Raw genomic sequence first — 14007 nt, 5'->3', positions numbered from 1 at the left:
AGTTTAATGGCACCACCTGTTCTCTCAGCAAGAAGAAGAAATACTGCTAAATGCTATGGTTGAATGACTGACTGACTTGTGACAAGCCCTTCCCCATCTGTGGTTTTAAGCTAGTGTTTTCTTTGCAGCAGAGGAGAAGCAACTGGACTCTGACATGAGCAGATCTTTAGTGGGTCTTTCTCACTCTCTCCATTCCAGCTTGAAGGCTTTCAATCCTGCTTGTTGACTGACCACCTTTGCATACTCCAGCTACTATCAGAAACCCTTTGGAGGAAATCATCCACATCAACAAAAGACTCACTGAACCAGTCATCTGCCTCTTCAAACTAAAAGCCTCAGGATCTCTGAATTCAGCTAGAAGCCAGCCGAATCACCAAACTTCACAGACAGTATACCCTTTTTATGGACTCTAACTCAAACAATCTACCTTTCTCCACTTTGTAGTCTATTTGTGCGTGCGTAAACCTCTAGTGTGTGTGTGAGTGAAAGTTGGTGTAATGTTTATTATTTTATTAGTTTGGTTTAGCTACAAAAAAATTAACCTCTTTCTTTGTTAACTCCAGAAAACCTGTCCAATTGGTTCTTGTTATGATCGTAGTGTTATGACTGAGTGAGGAAGGGGTCTCAGGCTCCCCTCTGGCCCCTTTCCTGGTTTGACCATAACAGGGTTTAACTTTTCAAGCACAGTGTTTAAGTTTAACACCTCAGTGAATCCTTACTCTCTGCTCTCTAATTGTAATTGTAAATGAACCAACCAGACTGGCTTTCTTAGATTTAAACAAGAAAGAGGTAACTTTATTAACCATACCACTCTAACTTGGTTAAAATTACTAAAATATGTGACACAACCACGCTAGCATGCATACAAGATAAACATACAAACACACAATTAAATACAGAGGGGAAGAACGAATAAAGAGGGGAGTGGAGTAGTAAATGGAATTCAGTTACTGTCTTTGGTTTGGATGTAAAGTCCTTGATTGGAGTTAAGTCTTGCAGTTCTTGCTCAGGCTCAGTGCACACTTTCAACCTTGTTTCGCTGGTACCAGAAGGCTAAAGAGGTCTGTGGGTCCTGGGGACATTGCTTGAGAGAGAGGCAGGGAGAGAGCGGTGCTTTCTCCTTTGAGTTCAGTTGCAGTCTGCCCCAAACCTTTCTGTGAGGCACAATTCACTCAGTTCCTAGTCTGGCCAGCAGGTATGTCATGTGACCAGCTCTTTGTTTGAAATAGCATCGTCTGTGAGGATTGTTGATTTCAAATGTTCTCCAGTCACACTGAATGGGGGATGGAGGTTTGTTTCTTACCAAGCAAGTGGCTGTCAATGTCTTTTGACCATCACTATTGACAAAACCCATCGCGCCAATTGAATCAGGGAGCACTTCTATTTTCTCTCTATTTAACTCTCTCTCAGAATGCAAATGTGCAGCCATGTTTTCAGCCATTCAGCTCTGTGGTCTTTTTAAACAAGTTATGTTCAATGTCCAGTACAAGTTCAAGCAGTGTTCCATTTGATGAAATTAATATGTTTCCATTTGGCCAGTGTGGTTTCCGTCACAATGGCAAGTAAGTAATCATCACCTACTGAATTGGCCAGTACATCCATTTTAAGAAAGAATTAAACCTGTTGTGGTCAAACAAGGGGAGGGAAAAGAGGGGAAGCCCTTAGACCCCTCCTCACTTGACCATAATAGTACTTTTAAATCTGTCAGTGCTTGAATACGAGGCATAATTAATGTCTTCTAAAAAGATCACAATTTTTCTGAAATGCAGGGCAAGAAATTGGGCTCATTTAGCACCTTTTTGGGAACTATAAATGCCTTTGGAGCTATTAAATGGCATCCATACACATACACTTGTGGGGTGAGTCCCACTGGATGCCATATTGATATAGCTGTTAGCGCACGCACAGTGACTATCCACCGGAAATATGCAGAGTGGGCAGATCATGACCGTCAATCCATATGGAAAGCTAATTTAACATCTGCAGTGCCAATTTGCAGCTCAGTGCTCCAGCCAATACCCTCACTTAATCTTGCACAGCCGAAATTGCATTCAGCAGCAGGACCTCCCACCTGTGCTATTTAGAGGGATCATCAACTGCTTTCAGGTTAGTTGTTGTTGATTTCTTCTGGTTGTTCCTTTGATTCTCCAAGTGTTTGCTGCTTTCTACAGTTATTTCAAGTTGCAAAAGTCTACAGGGAGTTGTGTGGCAGGTGCTGAAGGACTTTTTGCTGACTTCAAGGCTTCTGTATAAACCAGTTGCTCCTAAACATGGGTGCACTGTTAGTAATGCCCCGAGGATTAATGCATGACTGGGAGAATGAGCAGAGGCCACACTAAGCAAGAAAAACTCCAGTAAGGAGGATGACAAGGGGGAGAAGGGCTTTCAGAAGGGGACCAAATGCACCCACGGGATTCAGGGAGCAATTTTCCTACCTGAACTTCAGTGAAGAACAATAACATCTGTGCCTTGATCAGGATGTCCTCATTGAAATCTGCCACCTACTGCAGCCATATCTGCAACCTCAGAGCAGGGTGAGGACCACACTGCATGTGATTATGAAGGTGTCCGTGGCAATGAACTTTTATGCATCTAGCATCTTGCAGGCTGGAGCTGGAGATAGTTGTTGTCCAAAGTTGCGTCAAGGCGGTCACTGAGGCTCTCTACTCTTGCTAGAGAGCAGCCGGTGGCGTGAGCACATGCTTACACCATTTGCAACTTGTGAATCGAAAGAGTGTAGAATCTGACAAACAAGGTTGGGTATAAGGATAGTGTCATCTGCGATGATTTCAGCCCCGCTGCTGACCACAGCCTCAGTAATGGCCATCCCAATAAGGGGCAGCACTGTCTTCTCCATGGTGGTTAGGAGAGACGGGCGCTCCTGTCCCCATCTGGTTAGCTCCTGATGCTGGCAATTGTGCGACCACTTTTCCTGCATGGGAGAGGGAAGCGTATCAGATTGACATGCAACCTTTTTGGCTGGTGTCGCTGTCATGGGTACATAGCTGGTAGTGTGTGCAGCCTGTGAGATGTGGATGTGAGGCTTGCAGCAGTGCTAGGTGTGTGAGGGTAAGGTGAAGCATACGAATGTTAGGTATGAGTCCTGATTGATGGCAATTGTTGGTAGGTGAGTGATGGGTATGGAGTAATTTGAGCAGTGGTTGAGGCTAGTGCTGCTTTTTTAGGATTTGACATTTGAGATGCATTCACTGACCTTGACCGCTCATGAGGTCATTGAACTTCTCGTACTGCATCCAGGTCCTCATAGCTTGACACTTGGCACTGATGTCCACGGCTATGTGCTCCCACTGCCTTCTGAGCAAGTGTCTGGAAGTCCTTCTTCCCCTACAGATGCAGGACATCTCTCTACCTTTCCACCTTCTTCAACAAAACCTCCAGTGCAGTGTCTGAAAACTTTGGAGTCCAGGCTCTTCCCCTTGTTGTTTCATTCCTCATTCTTTTCCAGGTCAGATTCTCTTCAACCACAACTCCCAGCACCTGCTCCAGCCACAATGCACTACCCTTTTAAGAAGGCAGTGGCGTAGTGGTATTGTCACTGGACTAGTATCCCAGACACTGCCATCGCCATCCCCGGGTATGTCCTGTCTCACCGACAGGACAGACCCAGCAGAGGTGGCGGCACAGTGGTATACAGTAGGGAGGGAATTGCCCTGGGAGTCCTCAAAATCGAATCTGGACCCCATGAAATCTCATAGCATCCAGTAAAACATGGACAAGGAAACCTGCTGCTGTTTACCACATACTGCCCTCCCTCAGCTGATGAGTCAGTACTCCTCCATGTTGAACAGAACTTGGAGGAAGCACTGAGGATGGCAAGGGCACAGAATATTATCTGGGTGGGGGACTTCAATGTCCATCACCAAGAGTGGCTCAGTAACACCACTACTGACCGAGCTGGCCGAGTCCGAAAGGACATAGCTGCTAGACTGGGTATGCGGCAGGTGGTGAGGGAACCAAAAAGAGGGAAAAACATACCTGACCTTGTCCTCACCAATCTGCCTGCTGCAGATGCATCTGTCCATGATAGTATTGGTAGGAGTGACCGCCGCACAGTCCTTGTGGAGACGAAGTCCCGCCTTCACATTGAGGATACCCTCCATTGTGTTGTGTGGCACTACCACCGTGCTAAGTGGGATAGATTTCGAACAGATCTCGCAATGCAAAACTGGGCATCCATGAGGCACTGTGGGCCATCAGCAGAAGCAGAATTGTACTCAACCACAATCTGTAATCTCACGGCCTGGCCTATCCCCCACTCTACCATTACCATCAAGCCAGGAGACCAACCCTGGTTCAATGAAGATTGCAGGAGGGCATGCCAGGAGCAGCACCAGGCATACTTCAAAATGAGGTGTCAACCTGGTGAAGCTACAAAACAGGACTATCTGCGTGCTAAACTGCGTTAACAGCATGTGATCGACAGAGCTAAGCGATCCCATAACCAACGGATCAGATCTAAGCTCTGCAGTTTTGCCACATCCAGCCGTGAATGGTGGTGGACAGTTAAACAACTAACTGGAGGAGGTGGCTCCACAAATATCCCCATCCTCAATTATGGGGGAGCATCAGTGCGAAAGATGAGGCTGAAGCATTTGCAATAATCTTCAGCCAGGAGTGTCGAGTTGATGATCCATCTCAGCCTCCTCCTGAAGTCCCCAGCATCACAGATGCCAGACTTCAGCCAATTCGATTAACTCTGCGTGATATCAAGAAATGACTGAAGGCACTGGATACTGCAAAGGCTATGGGCCCTGACGATATTCCGGCAATAGTACTGAAGAGCTGTGCTCCAGAACTTGCCGTGCCCCTAGCCAAGCTGTTCCAGTACAGCGACAACACTGGCATCTACCCTGCAATGTGGAAAATTGTCCAGGTATGTCCTGTACACGAAAAGCAGGACAAGTCCAACCTGGCTAATTACCCCATCAGCCTACTCTCAATCATCAGTAAAGTGATGGAAGGTGTCATCAACAGTGCCATCAAGCAGCACTTGCTTAGCAATAACCTGCTCAGTGACGCTCAGTTTGGGTTCTGCCAGGGCCACTACAGCCTTGGTTCAAACATAAACAAAAGAGCTGAATTCAAGAGGTGAGGTGAGAGCCCTTAACATCAAGGCAACATTTGACCGAGTATGGCATCAAGGAGCCCTAACAAAACTGGAGTCAATGGGAATCAGGGGGAAATCTCTCCACTGGTTGGAATCATACCTAGCGCAAAGAAAGATGGTTGTGGTTGTTGGAGGTCAATCATCTGAGCTCCAGGACATCACTGCAGGAGTTCCTCAGGGTAGTGTCCTAGGCCCAACCATCTTCAACTGCTTCATCAATGACCTTCCTTCAATCATAACATCAGAAGTGGGGATGTTTGCTGATGATTGCACAATGTTCAGCACCATTCGCAACTCCTCAGATGCTGAATCAGTCCGTGTAGTAATGCAGCAAGACTTGGACAATTTCCAGGCTTGGGCTGATAAGTGGCAGGTAACATTTGTGCCAGGCAATGACGATCTCCAACAAGAGAGAATCTAACCATCTCCCCTTGACATTCAATGGCATTACCATTCGCTGAATCCCCCACTATCAACATCCTAGGGGCTACCATTGACCAGAAACTGAACTGGAGTAGCCTTATAAATACTGTGGCTACAAGAACTAGGAATCCTGCGGCGAGTAACTCACCTCTTGACTCCCCAAAGCCTGTCCACCATTAACAAGGCACAAGTTAGCAGTATGATGGAATACTCTCCACTTGCCTGGATGGGTGCAGCTCCAACAACACTCAAGAAGCTCGACACCATCCAGGACAAAGCAGCCTGCTTGATTGGCACCCCATCCACCAACCTTCACTGCCTCCACCACCGATGCACAGTGGCAGCAGTGTGTACCATCTACAAGATGCACTGCAGCAATGTAACAAGGCTCCTTTAGACAGCACCTTCCAAACCCGCGACCTCTACCAACTAGAAGGAAAAGGGCAGCAAATACATGGGAACACCACCACCTGCAAGTTCCCCTCCAAGTCACACACCATCCTGACTTGGAACTATATCGCCGTTCCTTCACTGTCGCTGGGTCAAAATCCTGGCACTCCCTTCCTAACAGCACTGTGGGTGTACCTACCCCACATGGACTGCAGCGATTCAAGAAGGCAGCACACCACCACCTTCTCAAGGGCAATTAGGGATGGGCAATAAATACTGGCATAGCCAGCGACGCCCACATCCCATGAATGAATTTTTAAAAATTACTAAATTTCTTTTTCGTGTATTGATGTAAAACCTCAGTCCGGGGTTTAGTAGTTTGATGTCGGTCACAAATTTGTTTTATTTATTTATTTCGAGATACAGCACTGAAACAGGCCCTTTGGCCTACCGAGTCTGTGCCGACCAACAACCACCCATTTATACTAATCCTACATTAATCCCATATTCCCTACCACATCCCCACCATTCTCCTACCACCTATCTACACTCGGGGCAATTTACAATGGCCAATTTACCTATCAACCTGCAAGTCTTTGGCTGTGGGAGGAAACCCGTATGGTCACAGGGAGAACTTGCAAACTCCGCGCAGGCAGTGCCCAGAATTGAGCCCGGGTCGCCAGAGCTGTGAGGCTGCAGTGCTAACCACTGCGCCACTGTGTTTTATGCAAAGAAAATCTTTGGTGTTGACCAAGAAGATCAGAAGAATTACTGTTGATCATGAGAATGATTCAAATGGCTTGGATATTTGCACTGTTGCGCCATTTCAATTGAATTTGGGTTCATTGTTTTTGGCTTGATGGAAGGTGGTTGTTGAAATTATAATACCGATTTTGTGGGTTGACATGAGGAATGTTTGACAAGGGCACAATTACAAATTCGCTATCTAAACGTTTAGAAATATAGCCAAATATTCCTGTTTACCTACTATAGTAGGAATTTTATGTGAATGCAGGATGTCCTGCTGCCAGGACCGAAAGTGAGGCCCAAGCCTGCTCAGGTGGATGGCAGGACCCCAGGGATTGATTTTACCGGTGGCAGCCAATTAAGAGGCCACCACTGGAACCACCGTCCAATTAAGGACAGCTGGCTGCTTGGCAGCCTTGGCATTGCCACTGATAGAGGTGGCTGCAGCTGAGGCTGCAGACAGAAGGAGAGGGCACCTCCATGTTGAGATGCCCTCGAAGACCGGGTAAGAATTCGTTTTCAGTGTGGGTTGGGGGTGAACCCGGGAAGCCTTGTTATACATGGCGGCCTCCCCACGAGCTGAGGGCCCATCCGATGTCTGTAAAATTCCGAGGCAGAAACTGGCTACTAATTGTCCAAATATTTGAATAATTGGCTTCCCGCCTCTTGTCAGCAGGCAGCCGCGCCACTGCCATTCCCGCTTCTGGCAACATACCGTGGTGGCAGGAAGTTGTCAGGTTTCCCTCCCAACACCTTCCACTGCCATTATAGCAACTCACCTGTCTTCAGTGGGTTGGTAAAGTTCCGGCCTATAGGTTAGCACTGTTGTCCAGTTGAAAGTATTATGGAAAAGCATTGCAGGTCTGGTAGAAATTCCTTACTGGCGGTAGAAATAATATCTTTTAAGCTTAAAAAAAAACAAGCTATGTTATCACTTTTGACCATGTTTGATTTTAGGTTGTGCTGAGTAGTGTACATGAATAAACACAAAGCTTTTAACAAACTGCTTGGCTGATGAAGTCATCCAAATGTTAGTTGTCAGTGCATATTCCATGCATAACTCATTTTGCAAACATATAATTATGTAGGCAATTGCAATTAGAATGAACTCTTTAAATACTGTCACTCTGTACCTGCACCAAAAAAACTTGGTAATCCTGTCATAGAAATAAGGTCAAAGTCTTTTTTTATTCATTCATGGGAAGTGAGCTTTTCTGGCAAGACTAACATTAATTGCCCTTGAGAAGTTGGTGGTGAACCTCTGCAGTCCATATGGTGTGCATAAACCCATAGTGCTGTCAGGGAGACAGTTCCAGGATTTTGATTCAGCGACAGTGAAGGAGCGGCGATTATATTTCCATGTAAGAATGGTGTGTTATGCATAACTATAAAAAGGAATTTTAATATTGCACAAAGGAATATTGATGTACCAATGTTTTTTTCTACCATTTAATGTGCTGTCATTGCGCACAATACTGCTGGACACCAATAGGGTTAAGTGACTATTGTTACCATAGAAAGAAACGAGGCCATCAGTCATTTGTGGTGCAATCAAATAGTCATTACTTGTTTTATCCCAAAATGTCAATATTAGAAATGTTCTTGAAATATTTGGAATTTTACTGCCAAAGATCACATATTTCTGACACGATACAGAATTTTTGCACAGTGCACCAACTGTACATAAAACTACTATAGTTCCTGAAGGGTTAAGAAGCTTCTATCTGATGTGTATTTGTGAGTGAACAGCTGCAGTCATATTCATGTGGATTCCAGCCAGTTGGCTCACAATAGTACAATTCCCCAGTGTTGAAACAAAAGAAGCCTTGGTGGCGTTAGAATTAAAATTTGGAGGATGGGTTCCCTTACACCAAACACAGATATATCGGTCACAAAATTGTTTTAAATTGACTCTGAAAAATAAGAAAATATCTATAGGAAGTGATGGATTTGTTACATTGTGAAGAACCACAATAATCCATCAGACATTTGCTATTCAATGTATTATTCGAATGTAAAATTGATCACATCGTTCAGCATTTGGTTTTCAGTGGTATCTATTTAGTTGGTCTGCAGGCCATCCATAACCAGCGGGATATGCTCTGAGAGAGCTGTAACTAAAAATGTTCCCAGAACTGATTTCATTGTGTTAGTACGCTGGCAATCGTGAACAGTATAGAGTTTAATTATTTATGTGTCACTGAGTTTACATTATATTTATCCAAGTTGGACATGGCAATATAAAAAGTTACCTTACAGTGTCATGTAAAAAAAAATCCAAATACCCAGGCAATGTGGAGGGTTAAAAGTTAGTACCGAGACTTAAAAAGCAGGAACTTCATGAAGAGCGTTTGGAAAACTTGCTTTTTGGAAAAGGAAGAGGAGCTGTGCCATTTATGTCACTGTGGCATCAGCACAATTGGTGCAATGAGGCATTTGGCATGGTTCACATCATTATATTTTTACAAACACATGATACAGAGGATTAGCCAAAGTTTTGTTTCGCAATCTTCCATTGAGAGAAATTGGATTGGATTTCCAGTCCTTAAAGACCCTTTCTAGGTCTGACTGAACAGAGAGACTGGCGTTCACCCACTTTGTGGTATTTAGTACCAATGTCTATCAGTAATTAATCGTAGATTGCAGATAGTGTTTTATTTTCCCTATTACTCTGCTCTTAACAGTGAGACTGTTAATAATTCTCGGTTTATTACTTCGTATAAATGCTGAATTAAACATTTCAATTCCATTCTTGTGCTGCCATTAACTGGGGAATAATATACATAAATGCTTTTGCCTACTTCTCCTTCACATAAGCATCAAGATATTAACAAAGTTAAGTAACATTATACAAGCAGACTAAGACACTGTATTGGAGATTCACTTTAAAGCAATTGCTGTCATTTATATGAATTGGTACTATCATTGATGTAGAAATCATTGAATCTAATAAGGGCAAACTGGAGCTAATTTGTTCAAGCCTTGGATTATTTTCCTATTTATTTTATGCTACTATTCATTTTAAGGGCAAACTGTTCCTCAAGAAACAGCTTGAGCTGTTGTGTACCACATTGATATGTGGTAATCTAATATCCTTTTGTCTTGTCCCACATTAAACTGCTGTCTGTGTAATAAAGTTTGCTGGTAGTATATTTAAAATTTGCACATCTTTAGGTTGTGCTTTCAAAAGTGAACAAATCACAAGCAGTTTATTCCTATGTGCAATATTTTAGTTTACAATTAACGATGGAAAGTTGAATTGCTAATTAAAAACATTTTCTTTTAGCAACTCCATATTTTTGAATTAAAAATACTTTTAATAGGAATTATTATATACAATTAAAGAACTTATTACAGTCTCATAAACACTTTGAAAGACTATAGAGGCATCAGTATATCTAAATGTAATCAGAGTTGGCCTTAAATTGATACAGCCTGCAGATCCATATTAAAAGATATTGGGATGGTTTGGGAATGCTAGCCATTCTGGGGCAAATCTAATTTCAGCTCAGTATACATGTAGTTGATTTTAACATTTTTCATTTAAAAAAAGGAACATTTGAGAAACTTTTCTTTTATTCTGGTTGCTGACAAACATTTCATCTTTATCAATGTATTCTGATTGCGTGTATTATGAGAGTGTAAGTTCTTTAACTGAATGAGAGGCAATAACTATGGTAAAAGCAAGATCAGACGTTGTAAACTTCCCCTTTGATCGGGTTTATGGAAATGTGGTTCTCATTACTACTGCACCCTTTTTTTTAGCCTTTATCTGTTTCCTGACATACAACTCTATTTCACTTTTGTTAATTTTTATTGCTTTCATTAATCATCTCTGCTTTCTTCTTTCCCTGTTTACTGCCTAATCACTCTTCCCTTCCCCTCCTTTATTTTTTAATTAATTGATGTGGAGTTGCTTTCTGCTGTTCCATTCATCTGATGACTGTCATACTGCGGGATGTTATGACACAGAACGATTGCAGCATTCACCTACATAGTCACTGCACTTCAAAAACTAAGTAATTGTGTGAACTTTTTTGAGATAGACAAATGGCAGGAGTATAACAAGATGAACCTAACGTAGAAAAATTAGTCGTGTTGCATATGGCAATCAAGTCAGGGGAGAAAGTCCCTCCGTGCGGAAAGCTGTTTTGGAAGTCACTTCAAATGATTTCAGTCAAATTCAGTTATATCAGCAAATAAAAAATAATCCTTTTTTCCCATTTTGGAGCAGATAGTGTTTTTATTTTCCATTTTGAAAATTTGTTCTTTTTCTTACCATTCATTTAGTAAAGAGAAAATTTATTTTTGTCGTTTTTTCTTTTTCTAATGACTGTGTTTTGGCTCACAAAGCTGCAACATGTTCTGCTTACAAAGACTAACTTTGTTTCAGTTGAAGTAAAAGGACCCTAGGAAAATGTTAGTTTGCTGGTAAGGAGTGAGGTTGAACCCCCACAAGCAACCACATTGGCTCAATTAACACAGATGTCTCAGGCGGACAGAAGTGTCAGTTCATTGGCTAATGGTGTATTTTTGTTTAAATCATTATTCCAAGTAGAAGACCCAGCTTCACTGAGCAAAAAAAAGGCAGAACATAAATACATTATTGGTCATTGAAAAGCAGTGCATTTATACACAAGGGTGGATTGAAAATGTACTGGTCAGTCTGCTGTTTTGAATTTAATTCTGTAACTGCAGCTGAAAGCTATCAAGGGGAGTGACTGGGAGCAGCTCAAGTTGCACTTCCCCATGTGGCTCATTTTCTGATTGTGAAGCAGTCGAATGGATGTGATTAGGCCTAACTCTATGCTTGTTAATGAATAGCATTATGCGTTCCAACTGAGGAAAGTATAAAGTCGTAATTGATAAAATGATGCACTTTCCCTTGGCTAAGATGAGCCGGACAATACATTTTAATTCCAGGTAAGATAACCTTGAATGCTCTGTTTGAGCTTTGTTTTCAAAACTCCAGCACTTGGTCTGTAGTGACTTGGCTCGGAATGCTTCTAGGGTTCCCTCATTGAAAACTGTTGAATCCATTCATCATAACATGCTCTGTGCATTGTACTGAGCAACCCTTTGTAACTTAATATTATAACAGATGATCAAAATTGGCACATTGTCCCCAAGCACATTGCCTTTTTCTAATAAAACTTGCAAAATACTGTTGAACTGAACTTCTGTTTGTTATACTGAAAGGATGGTGTGAAAATCTTTTTACCAAAATGCTACAAGTTGTGAAAAAAATTATGAAAGGAGTTCACACTGCTCATTCTTTTGGATTGTAACTAATTTCAGAGTAATTAATGTTTGTTTGATATTGTGTTTTGTTAGTAATGTGATCAGTTCAAGTGCCTTTCTCCCTTCCAGTTTTCTCTAAAACAGGTCGGGTCCAGTTTTGTAAAAGTTTGCAAACTGTTCATACTGGGGGATGGGACATCACCACTGAGCGTGAACCTGTCCTTCCACAATATCTCCACATATGAACTTTCCAGCACAGTTAATGTTTTTTTTATTTGTTTCATGGGATGTGGACATCGCTGGTAAGGCCAGCATTTGTTGCCCATCCTTAATTTCCCTTGGGAATAAGGAACAAGAAGCCTGGTTGTTCTCTTGCCCCCCCCACCCTAAATCGTAAGGCCATTTGGACTGCCCTTACTGCTCTGCCAACTGTGCTTAGCAATCTTAGCACAGGGCAAACACTGAACTGAGGATTTTTCTCGTCCATATAGCCCAAACCTTCACTGATTGCAATCCTGAACCTCTGCCCGAATCAGACGAGAAATGGATTGAGCGATTGGAACTCGTGGCTCATGCTGGCCAGAACCACATTTTCAGTTTGAGCATCATTTAAGTGCCGTCGGCAAGATACAAGTGCCCGACAGGCAGATCACTACATCTGGTGGTTAGAGGGTAGAAAATGAGCCAGCTCCCATACTGAACCAGCAGGTCGGGTCTGGGGTAGTGGGTAGGGCTGCATGGGCTGGCTGTGGTCGGGGAGCCCTTCTGTAGTCTGTTGTGGAACTTTTGCAGCTGTTCCACAAAAGTTAAAATTAGGAATTGTTTCAACCATCTCTTGTGGTCCCTGGTAAGGCTGCTCACCAGCTGGTACAAATGGGTGGAGTGTGCATGGTTTATGGTAGACCCCATTTATACCTGAAAATTGCAATTGGGGTCCCACAGCCAGTGTAGGACCCAATTTGCATGTCTAAATAGCGTTATAACTACTTCAGGCAGGCTTGTTGTCAACCATGTGCAGGCCTGAAAATTGCACCAGGTAAACCTTGGGCATCAATGGACCAGCTGAATGCCCTCTCCTCACCCAGTTTTCAATTGCTGATATCCATTTTTCAGGCAAGAGACTGCCCACCCACAGTTGAAAATTGCCCAAGCTATTTTTTTGTGACTCAGCTACTTTGTTGATAAAGTAACTTGAGTTGTCAGTGAAGTCCTTCATTTATAATCTGAAAATGTATATTGAGAAAAGTTACATCTTTGCAGAAACATTTCTTATTTAACTGCTGGTCCATGGACCCATATCATAAATGACATATGCCTAATGTTTGTATTTCCACAAGCCCTCCATTTCAGGTGTTTCAGTGGAGTAGCATGCCACAAACCCTGAGTCCTGTGATGGACTTTCTGCTTGTCACTTTGGTTATCTGCTGCCTTACTAGCTGCAAAGCTGAAGGTACTTTCTGTTGCTGATAATTTCTAAAATGTAATTTGTCTTACTGATTTCTCCTAATGATGACTCTTCCTACTGCACTGTTCTTTGAAGCCTTCTGACCCCACACCACTGTACCTCACTACTCTTATTCCACCTCAGCCCTAGCCTGCTTATGCTCCTCACTATGAAACAGCTGCCCGTGTCTTGCTCCAAGGCTTCCTGCCACCTGACTACATCGCTCCTGCTCTGACTCCTCATTGGTCCAGTTGCTATTGCTGCTTCGATGAATTGCATCCACGACTCTGGTCACTCTCTTTTCTTGGCAATGTTATTCTTTCTGTTAAACAAACTACTGTTTGAGAGAGAACTTCCTAAAACTTTGTATTTTCCCCCAAATTCCATTAAATTCTCATTGATTCTAATCTCCCCTATTGCTTCCCTTTCACGGTAGTTTTGTGGCGTGCCCTAAACTTCAGTGCACTGTTACGATCAAGTGAGGAGGGGTTGAAAGGCTTCCCTCTTTTCCATCTCCTTGTTGGACCACAATAGGTTTAACTCTTTCTTAAAGTGGATATACTGGCCAATTCAGTAGGTGTTTGATTGGTTCTTGTTATGACCATAGCAAGTAAGTAATCGGACAGGTTTTCTT

At 42.9% G+C, this 14007-nt stretch overlaps 1 protein-coding gene across 10 annotated transcripts in view; it reads left to right on the top strand.

Annotated features, from left to right (window-relative positions):
• LOC137383841 (neuron navigator 1-like) overlaps positions 1-14007 on the top strand; it is a 719754-nt gene that overhangs the window by 391164 nt on the left and 314583 nt on the right. The window contains exon 1 of one of the 10 annotated variants that reach the window (XM_068057144.1): positions 11480-11611. The exons of the other annotated variants lie outside the window; for them this stretch is intronic. Within the exon in view, the coding sequence (XP_067913245.1) occupies positions 11559-11611 (53 nt within the window). The 5' untranslated portion in view covers positions 11480-11558. Of the gene's footprint in view, positions 1-11479; positions 11612-14007 lie in introns of those variants that run through there. 10 annotated transcript variants of the gene reach the window in all.

The sequence above is a fragment of the Heterodontus francisci genome, chromosome 25, assembly GCF_036365525.1.
Source record: "Heterodontus francisci isolate sHetFra1 chromosome 25, sHetFra1.hap1, whole genome shotgun sequence".
NCBI lineage: Eukaryota > Metazoa > Chordata > Chondrichthyes > Heterodontiformes > Heterodontidae > Heterodontus > Heterodontus francisci.
This window is presented reverse-complemented; position numbering and strand designations above follow the sequence as displayed.